This window comes from Heteronotia binoei, chromosome 2 (genome assembly GCF_032191835.1).
Source record: "Heteronotia binoei isolate CCM8104 ecotype False Entrance Well chromosome 2, APGP_CSIRO_Hbin_v1, whole genome shotgun sequence".
Taxonomy (NCBI): Eukaryota; Metazoa; Chordata; class Lepidosauria; order Squamata; family Gekkonidae; genus Heteronotia; species Heteronotia binoei.
In genome coordinates, this window is record NC_083224.1 from 116,622,117 (window position 1) to 116,638,960 (window position 16,844).

Below are 16,844 nucleotides of genomic sequence, written 5' to 3' on the forward strand. Positions count from 1 at the left end.
TGAGGTATCTGAATCTCAGGTAATGGAGAAAAAGTACGTAGTGAGGATAAAGAAAAAAAGAAACAGTAGAAGAACTTGGTGGAGAAATGGAAATATACTTATAAATAAATGTACTTATAAATAAATACAGATTTGGTTAAGATAGTAAGAAAGTTAAATACTTTAGACTTCAGATTAGCCTTAGTCGTAGCTTTAGGGTTAGCTTTAGGTAATAGATTAATTGTAAACAGCCTCTTATGTAGGTATGTATGCATAATTTAGGTCAGGGGTGTCAAACATGTGGTCCGAAGGCCAGGCCCCTGGAGGGCTCCTATCAGCCCCCTGAGCAATTGGCTGTCATCTGCTTTCTTCTCCTCTCTCTTGCTTCCTTCCACATAACAGCTTGTTTTGCAAGGCTTGCTCAAGAGCACAGGAGCTACAGAGGCTGAGGTTCCTCCCTTGGAGAGGAAGGGGGGGCAGAGCTTGCTTTGCCAGGTTCTCTCAATCACACAAGCAGAGCTACTGAGCCAAGCCTCTCTTCCTTCTATTGGCTGAGGCTCCTCCCCATCCTGGTCCCCTGGGGAAGGAAGGAAAGAGCCAGAGCTTCCTTGCCCAGTTTCATGAATCCCATGGGAGAAATACAAAGAAAGCACCTTTAAGACGAGTGCTAATGTTTTAAGGATGTTTTATGCTTTTTTTTTTAAATGTATAAATTTTATAAATTTTATAAATCTTATAAATTTATGTGTCCTTTATAAAGTTTATATTTCTGCTATCTGACAGAGTTTTGATACGCGTAGGGAAGTGCCCCGTTGAGTAGGTAGTAAAGTGCAACTCCAGAACACTGTGGTAAAGAAAACAAAACTCCAAGACAGCCGAGTAATCAGTTGTATTGGGTTAACACGTAAGAAGCAGCCTCAGGCAAGCCAATGGGTCATACACATTAAAGTCAGTCAGTCCAATATACAGTACCAATTCTTAGTCCAAGTAGAGAAGTCAGAAATCCAGTCCATACATCAAATTCAGTAGCTAAGTAATCCTTCAGAGTTTCAGTATGCAAGCAAGATGTTCCTCCTTCACACACAACGTCTGCTCCTTCTCTCTCTCCATCAGCACCATCAACCACACCCACACAGGGCAAGGCTTTTTACTAATATAGTACAGCCCACCAATCATCACACTGATTGTTTTCATTAGCTGCACCTGAGATTCTCGTGACTCCTGTATAGCTTAGTTACATAACAAATGATTCAGCAGTTTTTAGTTGTCTTAAAGCAACTTAACACTGACACTATCTAATCTTAAATAGGTCTACACATGGCTCGGCCCGACATGGCCTGGCTCGACCAAGTCTCATTTATTTCAGATTCGGCTCTCATAACAAATGAGTTTGACACCACTGATTTAGGTTATTCATCAAGATAAATATGATTCATCAAGATAAATATGATAAATAAATATATTTCTTGAAACCCGAACAAAACATGAAAAGTTAAACTGAGGGAAAGTTAAGAGATTAATAAATATAATTTAGTGTTGTGTCATTATATTTAATTTTTATTCCTTTGATTGGTTTAGTTATGCGGTTGCTCAGATACATTTCAGAATTATTTTAAAATAACAAATAAGTTTTTTATAAACACACACACTCATTTTAACATTATGGTAATATTAAAAATAGCAACTTGGAATTGTAAATGTCTATGCCAACTAAAGCATAGAAAGGAAATTTTACATGTCTCCATGTTACAAGCAGATTTCTTAACAGTGTGTGATGGCACTGGTTGTAGCCCTAAAGTTCATTCCTCCCTCTCTCTTCCCCCAACATGCACCACAAGTGGAAGATGAATTCTGCATTTGTTGGAAAATGAAATATCCCTTTTCCTGAAAAGCAGAGGCTACTTTCCACTGTTAAATAAAAAAATAGAAAGGACATTTTACATGTCTCCATGTTACAAGCAGATTTCTTAATTCTTTAAGGGATTAATTTTAGGACAGGAAAAGACAGGAGCAGGCACAAAAGTATTGTACCTGGGAATAATCTATTTAGTCATTAGTTACTGAGGAGGGTTGTGGGATTTTTCAGCAATTTTGATGCATGGGCACAATCTTACTATAATTCAAGTGATTAGAGCGAAAGAAGTTTTTCTCATGATTACAGATTTCAACATTACAGAGGACACTAGAAGTGAGAAAACTAAGATTTAGATTGTGTGCAATTTATTCACTGATCAGTTGGGCGGAATGGAAGAAAATATGTCGAATCCTAAGAGATTTTGTTGTTACTCCCAGAGCCTGATTATAACTGAAGGTTTCAACATAAGACCTTTGGACACTGATTGGAAGAGTTTAAAACAAAACAAAGAGAAATTATAAAAGAGAAAATATGATGTAGAGCTAAAGGTCCAGTTTTAGAAAAAACAAGAATGAGTCAAGGATATGATCAGCCTGAACATGGAAGGCCTCAGAGAAACACAAGGGGAGAAATTAAAACCAGTTTACAGCAAATTCTCGAGATAATAGGGAAATTTTATTTACCAAAAAAATTACCAGGAGGACCAGAAGACAGGAAGAGAAAATTTAGAGAGTTTCCATCAGAAGAATATGAGGTCTTAGCAAGAGAACAACAGGAAGCTTTAGAGAGAACAATAGAACAACAAGAAGTAGAGTGGGTTATTAGAACTGGAAAAAAGATCTTCAGCTCCTGGACCACATGGACTTTCATATGGTCTTTATAAAGAACTTCAGGACTGTTTGGCTCCTATCTTGATGGAGCTATTTAGTGTAATCTGAAAAGAAAAAAAGGATGGGGGAAAATTTCTATGAGGGAATACTGATTTTCTTCATAAAGGCAAAGACTTTTCTTTATTACAAAATCGGAGACTTATCATAATAACCAACATTGATTATAGACTCTTCATGAAGAAAATAAATAAATGGTTAAGCGAAGTAACAGATCAAGTGATCTTTCTTACTCAAATGAATGTAGTGCTTGAGCAAAGGATTACCAATATGACTTGTTTGTTGTGGCAAGTGTTTGAGAGATAAGGAAGACTGGGGAGAACAGAAGCCTTATTCAGTTAGATCAAGGCTTTTAACTGGGTAATTCACTCATTTGTGTGGCAAACTTCAGATGTTATATAAAGAAGTAAAAGTTATCCCTCAGGTGAATGGGTGGATGGGAGAGCCAATAGGCTTGAGGTGAGGTTTGAGTGTCCTCTGAGTCCTTTTTTGTATGTAGTCTCACTAACAAACCAAGATAAAAATGTAACAGAAATAAAAGTGCAGTACCCCCTTAGTGGTGATGGTGAAAAATTATGAGAACAATATGTAGTAAAAACAGTGGCCTATGGGGATGATATGTATGTATGTGTAGACTTCAGTACCAGAAGAAGCTAAACATTTCAAAAACATCTGCCCACTTTTAGTTATCATTCTGGATCCAAAATTAATACAACTAAATGTAGAGTGTACCAATTAAATGGAAGGGAAGTAAGAATTACCCTAAGAAATTTGGCAAATGACAGTTATGTAAAAAGAAAACATCAACATTTTAAGAGAGATTAAAATACTGGGTGTTGTTTTTGCATTGGAGCAAGAGGGCTTGAAGGAAAACCGGGCGGGGGGGATTATGCAGAGGTTTCTAAAGAATTATTCTGTCATAGGTACCTGGGTGAAGGACATTGGATGGAAAGGAAAAGACAAAGAGAAAATTCAATTATGGCAACACTAGAAACTGAACACCTTTAAAAAAACAAAATATTTTATTACTTACTGTGTTCCTACAGCTAATTATTTTGCATCGGTGTATCCTCCAATCAGTGAAGTCATCAGACCAATAAAGGCAATGGCTTTTAAGTGGGTATTAAAGACAGAATGGTTTCCTTTGCAAAGGGTAGTAATGTATACTTTTTTAAAGGAAGGGGAGCTTGCTCTATCCCATTTAGAACTATGGTTTATGGTACACTTTCTCCATTATATCTGCATGCATTGGTTGGAAGTGGAAAGGGGGATGAGCTATAGACTATTAAATTTGTATAGTTTAGGGTTGCCAAGTCCAATTCAAGAAATATCTGGGGACTTTGGGGGTGGAGCCAGGAACAAGGGTGTAACAAGCATAATTGAACGCCAAGGAGTTCTGGCCATCACATTTAAAGGGACAGCACACCTTTTTTAAATGCCTTTCTTCCATAGGAATTAATGAAGGATAGGGGCACCATATTTTGGGGCTCATAGAATTGGGCCCCCTGGTCCAATCATTTTGAATTTTGGGGGGTATTTTGGGGAGAGGCACTAGATGTTATACTAAAAATTTGGTGCCTCTACCTCAAAACATAGCCCCCCCCGAGCCCCCAGTACCCGCGGATCAATTCCCCATTATTCCCTATGGGAATCGTTCTCCATAGGGAATAATAGAGTACCCAGTAGACATTTCCCTCCCCCCACGCTTTCTAAAGCAGGGGGAGGGCCTCCAAACCAGGGAATCCTTTGCCCCCTCCCTCTTTCTCACACACAAATGCTTACTGGGTCTTGTTCCTGCAGAACTTTACTTCATCCGAAAATGAAAGCAAAACAAAGGGAGGGGCCGTTCTCCAAAGCCCTTCCTGTTTCCTGCTCAGCCTTAAAGGCACATATTTTAAAAACAGACCTGCAGGAGCTCTAAAACTACATTGTGATTGTGGGGGGCGGGGCTTCCCCCGTCGGCCAGCTGGCTGCTGGTGGAGAGAAGCCTGTAAAAGTGGGGGATCCCCCGCTGGGACCTGGGGATTGGGAAGCCTAGTATAATTTGTAAAGTTTTGGGTCAGATGATCCAATACAAACTGGGACAAAATATGATGGTGACAACCAAAAAAAACTTATAGGCTTACAAAAAAATTAAAAGACCCCCTCTCTTTATATGAAAGAAGTTGTGGGTATATTCAAACCCTAAAAATAAAAGTGGAAAAATTCAAGGATATATAAAACAGGGAACTGAATCTCTAGTAAAATCAGATATGATGCTTTATCATGAACAATTTAAAGAAAATATGTTTGATAGTTATGATTGAGTGAGGGCAGAAAAAGTGAGTGTCACCATACTTGAGAGATCTATCCACTTCAGTCAGTGGGACTCAAAAAAGTACAGTAGGACAAAAGAGAAAACTAGGAAATAAAAGGAAGGTACCATGGTCTATAGTGAGATTAATACATTTATCATTTATTTTATGTGTGATGTTTAATAAAAATAAAGAACAAAAATCAAGATGGGCATTTGAAATTTCAAGAACAGTATATTATATTTGGAATAGGTTGAAAGAGGTTAAAATTGGGGGGATATTAAATCATCTTGATGGTTTAAATACTGGGTTTGGTTTCAGGAAACAAATCCTCTAGTGACTTGGTAAATTGTATACAATTTTAATTATCTTTAGGTAATGTACATACAAATTTATATAACACAGTAGTTATAATTGTGAAATTTGTTTTATAAGTTGCATAGTGACTAATGTATTTATTGTAATTTGTAGAAACATTTCTTCTAATTTGTAGAAATGTTTAAAAGTTTGGTTGTATGTTTAACATTGTTAAAATAGTTAACATTGTTAAAGTATTGTATATATATCTGGTTTTGAAGTTAGATATGATACTTTGTAGTAAGAATTTTTAAAATCAATAACAAAATATTTTCCTATATATTTAGAACCTTTTTACTTTTCTTCTCATATCTAATATACCTACTGAGTATAAGCAAAGCCCAGTGGATATTTTTATGATTTTGTTATCCTTTGCAAAAATTAACTCTATGTTCAGTGACAATTGTATTCCACAGAAGAAACATGGGGCTTCCACAAACATGTTCAGATTGTCTATGTCCTCCCATACATTCAGAAGGTCTACAGCCATCCTATACCTGGCATTCAGCAGTGGGCAGGCCTCAGATTCAGTGGGAGCTCACAGGTGCACTGCTCCTGAACCTTTCTGAGAGTTCCACCTCTTCCTTCTGAGAGTTCCACCTCCTTGCCCATTGAATAGTATTGCAGCTGCATAACAATCCCTGGATGAGCTCCACCACCTATTTTTCTACAAAATGACCAATGGCAGTGGATCTATGGTGAGCTAGTTTTTAGCTGCAGCAGCAGCTATATTGCCACTTCCCCCTCCTCAAATTCCTTTTGATCCTAACCAATCAGATTTGGCTTTAATGACATTAATGAGGGAAAATGAAGCTTATTTAGTGTGAAGGAAAACACTGGGAATAGACATTGCTTTCATTCTAAATTAACTTCATTTGTTTCCCTGGTATAACTATGTAAATAAATCTGATTGGCTACATGGCAATATCATTCTTATGTGGAAGACAACAGGCAATTTTTAATATATAGCTCTGAAGCAGCAGCCATTCATGGCTGTGATTCTGGCAAACTGTTCCCCCCAAAATAAGCTTTTTGGAGGTCTTCCATATAATGCATTGGCTCAGCCCTACTAAACAACAATATTATTCAATGTAACTAAAAATAATAATTTTAAAAATTTGAAGTTCTTTCCTTTTGGATCTAATATTATTTAAACTTAAAAGTTTCACAGGACCTTTAACTTCATCATGGAATCTTGGCATAACTTGTCGCCTCGTGCTGCAGAAACCTCGTCTATCCCAATCAGTTTTGCTTTGTATCGAATACCGTCGCCTTTAAACCTTTTTATTAAAGTGGCTTCGCTGCGATCCTGACCTGAAAAGACAGAGGTGCAAATTTGAAATCCACATAATTGTACAAAAATATTTAGAAACTAAAAGCTTATGGGCAAGAAACTTAAAGCTTATGGCCCAAGATGTACTGAACAAAGTGCTTCAGCGATAGTTCTAATATGCTAGCTGGGAAAAAGGGGAGGAATCTAGTAGCCACTCAACTAACACAGAGGCGATATCTATTGCTATTCAATAAGAGAGCAATCAATAAATAAACCAAAAAACAGGGCCACTTCACTAGATATGGCTTTTAGCGCTTATGTACAATTTTGGAAATAACACTACATTTGACATCTTCCAACAGTATACATTTTTTGGTCCTTCACTAGTAAATTAACACTTAATTTAATTTCTCTAGTTGGTCTTCAAATTGCAGGCTCCCAGAACTTTCTTAACCTTGAGAGCTGGTCCATGGGAAATCAAAGGACACATTTATGTAATTAAATTATGTAACTTCCTTATTTCAGAATTATTACTCTTGAGGTGGTGATACCTTCTACTAGAAGGGATCACTTTGATTCTGTATGGGAACAGTGAAATTCTTTCATCACAGAAAAACCTTGATTTGCCTCATGGCCATTTATCTCAAGATAAATATTGAAACAAATAATAATAATGCACTAATGCAAAACCAAATTCTGTAGTTCAGCTCTGCGACTGCAAGCTGGGTAACATCTCATGTAGAGCTTTTTTTGTAGCAGGAACTCCTTTGCATATTGGGCCACACACCCCTGATGTAGCCAATCCTCCAACAGTTTACAGGGCTATAAGTACAGGGGTACTGTAAGCGCCAGAAGGATTGGCTACATCAGGGGTGTGTGATCTAATATACAAAAGAGTTCCTGCTACAAAAAAACCCTGATCTCATCCATCCATCCATCCATTCATTCATTCACTATAATCAAACTAATCTTAATGCCTTAGATTACTGGGAACTCTTCTTCATAAACTTCTAGAATGCAAAATAGATATTGTATAAAATCTTGAGTATGAACATAACACAGCACGGATATCAATTAACATGTGATATGAGTCTTCCAGATCTTTGTGGCATTCAAAATTATTTAGTTGATTAACATTAACTGCATTTTTCTGCAGACCTATGCCACTTAAACATTTCTAGATTCAAATAAAAATTAATATTTAGAATTAAGAGTTTAAAAGGTGCAGGGCTAAAACTGGTGAATGAGACTTTATGGAATTGTTCAAAGTTTAAAATAATCAGAGGTTTGTCCTTAAAATAAGAAAGGTACTTTTCGTATGTCACAATGTATTTTCTGAATTTCCCAACATAAAGGCTTCCATTACTAGAAACTGCAGAATAAATAAATATAGAACAAAATAGGTGATAGGAAGTAAGCAAGTAGCGACAGCAGAAAAAGTTTGAGGAAAAGCACAGGAAAAGCACTTAAAAAAAATAGCCACCATTCTACTTCATAGAAACTCAAGGCAATTTGCAATGTAAATAATAACAAAACACCATAAAATACATAAAAACACTAGCTAAAACCACTAGTAGGCAGACAGAAGAACTAATCAACTAATCAAATGCAGTCATGAATAAATCTGTCTTCAGCTGCCTCCTAAAGATCCACAGTGAGGGTCAGACCAGATGAAACACTGTTAACAGCAGCTACAGAAGGACTTGATTAAGTTCAGGACTGTGGAATGTGGAGGGGAGTTAACATGCCTCCTCCTGACTTTTTCCTCACCTCCTGCATCCCCTGAGCTCTGTAAATTTCCCCCAAGAGCTGCAATGGGGCAACATACAAGCACATATTGACTTCTACATTTCCCACTTTGGGACAAACAGCAGCTGTCTGAAATGAAGAAAATGGCAGTGGAGCAAATTAATCCTGCTCCCTTTAGGGTCCCAATCAGAACCAGGACATACATCACTGTTATTTACAAGAACACTCCATTTTTTAAATCTGGAATTCTTCCAAATTACCCCTTCCCCACGCAATCAATATTGCCTTACACTTCCGTTCAGAAAGCTATGATTGGTGCATAGTTTTGTGGTACTCAAAATGTTTCATAATCCTTATTTCATTTATTCTTACAACAACTGTGGGTGATACATGAAAATTTTGATCACTGCATGAACCTTTTGAAAAGATTTATTGATCAATTATTTATAAATAAATGAGAAAAATAAATAAATGAGAGAGAAAAATGAAATCAACCAAATTCCTCTGTATGGGGAATTTATAAACACAGCTGATATTTGGATGCTGGTGTCCCAAGTTAAAATCCACATTTACAAAACTCTACACCTACCAATTACTAACAACAAAGCTGGCACCTCAGCTTTGAATTCTGAAAACCACATCCTGATTAAGTTACTCAACACCCTGCTTTTAAGAGGAAAGGGAGATGTAAATTCTAAAATCTGCTTTACCTTTAGCATTTTGAAAATACACACACACCAGAACACCAAGACTCGTTTCCCCCTTTCTTCCTGGGGCAGGAATTATTTTCTGAAATGAACTGTATCTGACTCATGTATAATCCTCAGAATTTAAGGAAACAGAGATATGAAATCCTCAGCAATGCGGTATCAACCTTTGGGTATTCCACTGAATTTCTTCTCAAAGATTTGAACTTTTATGCTTCTAAATGATGTTTTATAAAAGGCTAATGGCACATGGATGATGATTCAGAAACTGTAAGTAATGTTTAAATTATGCTGGAAGGAAATGCTGAGGCAGATGTTACCACAGAGTGCTAAGAGCAATAAACTAACATGAGCAACACTAAGCTCTGAAATACACACATCTGGAACACACAATAATGCTCAACTATATCATTAGGCTATTCTACATGTTGTTCATGTGTATAAACATTCACATCTCAATTATTGTTTTCTTTTTCAGTAAATACAATCTAATTTACAAACTTTTCATTTTGACAATGACCAATTTTCCAACACCAAGGCAGACTTTATCAAAAAGTGTTTGTATTAGGCAGCAATGGCTTTTTTCCCTCGTTTATTGGAAAATGTATATTCTTGCCAACAGATGAGTCTAACGTTTCCCAATTTCATCAGCCCTGTGAGCTTCTAAGCAATTTCTGTACAGCAGATGTACTTTGAACATTTATCAAGAAATATATAAGTAAAAATAAAGTCCTTGATTCAATGGAAGACCTTATCAGTAAAATGGGGAGGAGGAAATAGATACTTATAAAATAGGTGAAGCAAACAAACTGTGAAAAACAAACAAATGGTATAAAGAAGCCTTGAGAGGCATGAATACGGATATAAGCACTGCCATCTTTTCAATTTCTTTTTTTCTTTTTAACCATTAACCAATTATTCAACTGTTCTGCACTGGTATAATTCAACAGCTCTATCCCCATTTTCAGGGTGAACAGAGGGTGTAGAATAGAGGATGTCTCTTTATAATCCATTTCATTTTACAATCCAACTCATCTTACAATAACAACTTGCTACTAAGTCCAGTTAGTTCAACTATACTAAGATTATACCAAAGAGGCAGGCAGCACACTCCTAATCCTTTTTTTTTTTAAATTAACAATGAAACGCTCTGAGTTGAATGGAAACAGAAGCATCTGAGCATATCTTTAGACCAAGGGTGGCCAAACTAGCTCAGAAGCCACAAGTGGCTCCTTCACACATACTGAGTGGCTCTTGAAGCCCCAACCACCCCATCAGCCAGTTGGGAGAAGCATTTGTCTCTTTAAATCACTTCTCCAAGCCAAGCCAGCCAGCTGCTTGGAGAACACATTTAGAGTTAAAGTTGTTTTTTCCACCTCCTCATCTATTTGCTTTGCTTTGCTTTCCTTCCTTCCTGTCTTGCAGCTCTTAAACATCTGACGTTTATTCTATGTGACTCTTACATTAAGAAAGTTTGGCTACTCCAGTCCTAGACAGTATGTATCCTCATTAGATTTACCATCATTTAAAGCAAGCATACTGAGCAAGATCCCCATGATTTAAAACCATATAAATAATACATTTCTGATTAGAATATATAATATTGCTTGTGAAAGCTTAGAAATATCATTAACAAAGACAAATTTAGAATGGCACATGGAAACCCCAGGACTAGACTTAACTGATTAGTTTTCTATTCCCTGTAGACATTTCTGATCTTACTCAGCTCTTCTCTCCTGTGATTTACATTCTTCTTCTTTGCTTCCACAGCTTCTTTTCCTGCCCACTGCTGTTCTCCTGCATACAGAGATAATTCACCCTCATGTCTGTTTATGCCCAGCTATGTTTTTGAAGACTGAAAATCTCTGAACACTTTCAAACTAGAATGAAGCCTCTTTCAGATTGCAAATTATTACCAGCCTATATACTGTACATATAGAACTACAACCTGAACTTCACCAGCAATGTGCTTATCAGGCCTCAGATTCAGTGGGAGCTAGGGTTCCCAACCCCCCACCCTGCCGGGGGACCCCTGGATTAGGAGCCTTTCCCCCCGATCTCCAAGAACGTGGAAGCGGGAGGGGGGGAAAACGGTGCGGCCTCCCTTCGCGAGGTGCATGCTGGGACTCGTAGTCCTTGCATCCTCTCCGGCTGCTACAGGCGTCTCCTCGGGGAGTCTGGCTGGCGGAGGGGGGGAGCTCCGCCCCCAGAGGACCATGTGCGTTTCTACCTCCGGAGGCTTCAGTCGCTGATTGAAAGGCTTCCTCTTGGGATGGGGTGTCTGTGTTACTTTGAAAAAGTTGGCAGCAACTCGTGAGTAGAGAGGCCAATCCCCCTTCAGTGTTGCCAGAAATGGGGGGGGGGAGTCTGCTGAGTACTTCATTATTCTCTATGTGGAGATCGATTCTCATAGGGTATAATGGAACCATATCTTATTCCAAATATCTTTATCCCAATATCTTTCTCCCATATTATTTTCAAATGTACATGAGTCTATCTCAATTAAGTAAGTATATATTTAGAGATTACTCATGTTGCATTAGGATTTGTTCAAATTTTAACAGTTTTCTGATCAAAGTTTGCTTTATTGTAGAGTTTACAATTAAGTAGTGTAACTGTTATAGCAAAAACCAATTTGTTAACTCTCCTTGCAATTTTTCTTTTAGTTGCATTACAGTAAGGGGAGTTCTGTCTACATAAAAGTCTTTCATTCTATAAATCCCCTTTTATTTCCATTTAACATACCTTTCTAGTTTATCCAAATAAGAAAAATTGGGATGAAGCCTGAAAGGAAGCAGCAGGGACCTCTTTGGGATTAATTTATTTTTTTCCATTTAATGCAAACTTTTAATGTGGTCTATAGAAAGGGGTTTTCTACCAATTTTAGGTCTCTTACTTTTCCCTCAACAAAAACATTTTTCTCAATTAATTTCAGATGTTTCCCATCTGCTTCCATGCTCACCCAAGATTGATCAAAGATCCATTTAAGTATGACACCAAAGCTCTCAACTGGTTTGCCTTGTAATATTTATTTATATTAGGTTCTCCCCATCGTCCCCATCTTTAATACATCTTCTTATGTCTTTCATAATTCTTGGTCTTTTACCTGGTTTTTTACCAGAGCCAGTTTGGTATAGTGGTTAAGTGTGTGTACTCTTATCTGGGAGAACCAGGTTTGATTCCCCACTCCTCCACTTGCACCTGCTGGAATGGCCTTGGGTCAGCCATAGCTCTGGCAGAGTTGTCCTTGAAAGGGCAGCTGCTGTGAGAGCCCTCTCAGCCCCACCCACCTCACAGGGTGACTGTTGTGGGGGGAGAAGATACAGGAGATTGTAAGCCACTCTGAGTCTCTCATTCAGAGAGAAGGGCAGGGTAAAAATCTGCAATTCTTCTTCTTCTTCTTGGTAAATAAAATTGGGGAAAAAAATTGCCAGCTGGCTAGGTCCTTTGGTGTGATAGATATAGGAAGTGTTTGAAGGAAATAATTTAATTTTGGTAGCACCATTATTTTTATGGTGCTAATTCATTTCGTTTCAGTAGATTTATTGAATTTCCAGATGAAAAGAAATGGGAAAGGGAAATAGAAAGGAAGGGAAAAGGGTAGGGTACATGAATTAAAAGCTTGTAGTATTTCTACTTATACATTGTTCATTTTGTATCATCATCATTATCAATCATCTTATAATATTCTCTGCAAGTACATCTTATAATTCAGTAAATCATTAATATCTTTTAAAGTTCCTACTAGAACAAGAATATAACTACACAGCAATAGATATCATAAATTACATTATTGTCTTATTTTGGAAGTTTATATAGAATCCACCTTTAACCTAAGTGATACCTTTATTTATTTACCTACCTACCTACCTTAAATTTCTATCCTGCCCTCTCCACAAGCGGACTCAGGGTGGCTAACAATCACTTTAAATATTTACATTTACAATTTAAAAATCAATAAAATACAATTGCAATTAAAACATTCTAAAAACATTCTATGGTGCTGTCTTTAATATAGGTGGATTCTTTTCCTGATGGTGATCAGATAGTAATCATAGCTCTCTAGAGATGTGGGGTGGCAGTCTCCTCCTGGGTCAGATGTTAAATGCTTGTTGGAACAGTTCTGTCTTGCAGGCCCTGTGGAAGGTAGAAAGATCCCGCAGGGCCCTTATAGCCTCCGGGAGGGCATTCCATATTCCTGGTGCTGCCACCGAGAAGGCCCTAGCCCTTGTGGAACATAACCTGGCCTCCTTTGGTCCAGGGATGGACAATACATTTTGTGTCCCTAAATGCATTGCCACCGACCATAAAGGGCTTTAAAGGTCAATACCAACACCTTGAAATGGACTTGGAACACAATAGGTAGCCAGTGCAGCTCCTTCAGCACTGACTAAATGTGCTCCCAATGAGGGAGCCCCATTAACAGCCACACCACAGCGTTCTGCACTAGCTGTAGTTTCTGAGTCAGAGTCAAGGGTAGCCCCATGTAGAAAGCATTACAGTGATCTATTCTCGAGGTGACCATGGCATGGATCACCATTGCTAAGTTGGCAAGCTCCAGGAAGGGGGCCAACTGCCGTACCCGCCGAAGATGGAAAAATGCAGATTTGGTAGGGGCTGCTACCTGGACCTCCATTGTGAGAGAGTACTCCAGGAATACTCCCAAGCTCTTGACCTTAGGGGCCAGTATTAATGACACCCTGTCAATAGCCAGTAAAGGGATTTCCCTTCCCAGACCACCCTGAGTCAGGATGCTACGGCTTGACGAGCCAGGTCTAGATTTTCCAGGGTACAGTCGGACTGACCACCCATCAATAGATAGAGCTGGGTGTCATCTACATATTGGTGACATCCCAGCCCATACCTCCTGACAATCTGGGCAAGGGGGCGCATGTAGACGTTAAATAACATCGGGGACAGAACCGCACCCTGTGGCACACCACATATAAGTGGGTGCCTTTGGGATGATTCCTCCCCTATCACCACCCTTTGTCCCTGACCTTGGAGAAAAGAGGCCAACCACTGCAAGGCAGACCCCTGAATCCCCACGTTGGTGAGGCGGCTAGACAGTAGCTGATGGTCAACCATATTGAATGAGGCTGACAGATCTAATAGTAACAGCACTGCTAAGCCGCACTGCTAATCCAGATTAATTTTGCAAAGGTTTTGTGACCTTTTATGATTTCATATAAATCCAGTCAATTTATCTTTAGTACTTAAAAAAGAGAGAAAGAAGCAGAAAAAAGAAAGTAAGAAAGAAAAGCCAGACATCATATTACTTACAGAAAGGAGAGTATAAACGAAAACAACAACAACAACAAAAGCCTAATCTACCCTACAATGGTCCACTGTTACTCCACTTCTGCTGGATTATTTTAGCTAAAGGAGGGGAAAATCTTGATTAATGATAACACACAAATTTTCCAGATTACAGAGTTCATATGACCTCTTAATTTATATAAGTTCTTAAGCATAAGATATGCACTTAAGGGGTTATTCAAATCATCTAAAATAATTATTAATAGTAGTATATACCCAAATATCATAATATCTCTGAGGGAAGGGGGTGGAAAAAAGAGCACAACCCCCCCCCCCTGCTTATTAAGCCTTCCCTGTAATTTTTGAACCAACGATTCTCAAATCAAACAAATTGGCCACCCCTTTCCCTATTTTAAAATTACTGCCCACCTAATAGTAAAACCCCCCTTAATTTAAGCTTCGATTTTGTTTACAACAGAGCCTAAAGATCCAAATTTCCATTTCAGAAAAGCCCACCAGTTCCATTGTCTTGTACCAATGTCAGCAATATATCAAGGGGAAAAAGCTTATAGTTCCTTCTTTTTGAAAGCCTTCCAAGTCTTGATTCTTTTAAAACTTGTCAAGGACCTGTGGATTTTTGTAGAATCCAAAAACATTCCCCTTGGATCACTCCTTGGTTCTAGGGAAAACATAATAGCCAAATCAGAGTCACTCTCCCTTTTGCTGGTCTTGATAGGTTGTAGTTTCGATTTCTCCTGCAAAACAGCATATGTCGCCTCCATTTTAGAGTCATTCTGGACCGTTTCAATCATTGTTTTTTCCAACTCATTAGAAGAGTCTTGTACATCATGATATGACTGCTCCTGCATATTTTCAACATCCCTGCATTCCTCAAGAAGCTTTCACGTCTTCTCAGTTATCAACTCCACTATGAGACCGATTCCATGTTGTATAGAAGCCATGGCAGCCCTAAAGTCTTTTTGATTAACAGTTTCTGCTTGCTGCGCCATCTTCCCCACAGTATAAATCAAAGTCACTTCAGTCCCAATAAATCAGCCTCTGAACTTTTCTCATTTAAGGTCACCATCAGCCTTTGTTCAAGTGAAGCATGAAGAATTAACAGTCCAATTACCTTCTCCACAGTATATGTTCCAAACTCCCTTCCGCTTTGCTGTTAATCCAAACAACCTTAATAGAGTTGAAGTCTTCATCTAAAATATTTGCCACTTTATCTTGTATTCCACTTTATAATATCTAACCATTGTAATCCTGTGGAGTTAGTTGGAAAGCCACGTTTTCAGGGAGGGGTACTAAAAATTTCTCCCGCACCCCTTTCATCCACCAGCAAACAGGAATCCCAGCTCTTCCTCTTGTCTAGCAGGAATTCAGCTTAAATTTTTATAGTAGCTATGCAGCAATAAAACAATAAAGATCTCCAGATTGTAGTTCCTTACTTTTAAGTAGAAATTCACTTTCACGTCTCTTGCAAGTCCCAGAGGCTCCGAATGAGTTGCCAAGATGGCGATTGTGTGTCTCAGAACAGAGAAGGTTGAAATGTCTCGAGTTCAGTCACCATGAGCTCTCTCAACTTCCCAACAAGTCTCTTAGCTTCGGTGACACCCTGCCTGGTGTCTCCTTGGGGGGACAGCTATCTGAACTCCCCCCGACAGCACACAATTCAGGTGGTCGTTAGAGAGCTCTCTAACGATTCTCCTGACCTGGTCGCATCACTTCCAGTTTCCTTTATGGTACTAATTCTACCCACGGTTGTCAAGTGTATCTGGGACCATCTTTTAATATCTTTTCTTATTTGTAAAACAGCCAGATGAAAGTTTAACTGCTGTAATTTATTTAGATTCTTTGGGACATTAACTCCCAGATATATAGATTTATGAAATATGGAGAACCCTAACTCATTTTGAATTTCATATCGCATTCTTGGGTTGATATTTATATATAATATTTGAGATTTTTATAATTAATACATAATCCTGCAATCACTCCATAGCCACCAGTCTCATTAGTTCAGTTAGCACTCCTTTGGGATTTACCATTAACACTGCTACAGCATCTGGAAACATATTGATTGCATGTACTGATCCATTTATTTCTAATATGCATATTGGCCCTTATTGCATTGCCAGAGGTTCATATGAAAGAATAAAAAGCAGGGGTAATGAAGCGCAGCCATGTTTAGTTCCTGTGGTCAGGGGGAAGCTAGCAGAATCAAAGCCATTTATTCACACTTCAGCTTTGGACTTTTGATAAACTGAGTATATTGCATTCATGAAGTATTGCCCAATATTTAATTTTTGTAAAAGTCCAATAATAAAATTCCATTCCAAGTGATCAAAGGTCTTCTGTGCATCAAGACATGCAATGGCTAGTGGCGTCTCTCTCTCTCTTTTATACTAATGTGAATTGCATTCAATATTCTATGTACTGGGTCTGTTATTTTCCTTTGGGGAACAAATCCCAATTGGT

General features: G+C 38.2%; 1 protein-coding gene across 1 annotated transcript in view; it reads right to left on the reverse strand.

Moving 5' to 3' along the window:
* DAB1 (DAB adaptor protein 1) overlaps positions 1 to 16,844 on the reverse strand; it is a 399,996-nt gene that overhangs the window by 142,722 nt on the left and 240,430 nt on the right. Inside the window, exon 3 of the mRNA XM_060231888.1 lies at positions 6,547 to 6,686. Within this exon, the coding sequence (XP_060087871.1) occupies positions 6,547 to 6,686 (140 nt within the window). The remainder of the gene's footprint in view (positions 1 to 6,546; positions 6,687 to 16,844) is intronic.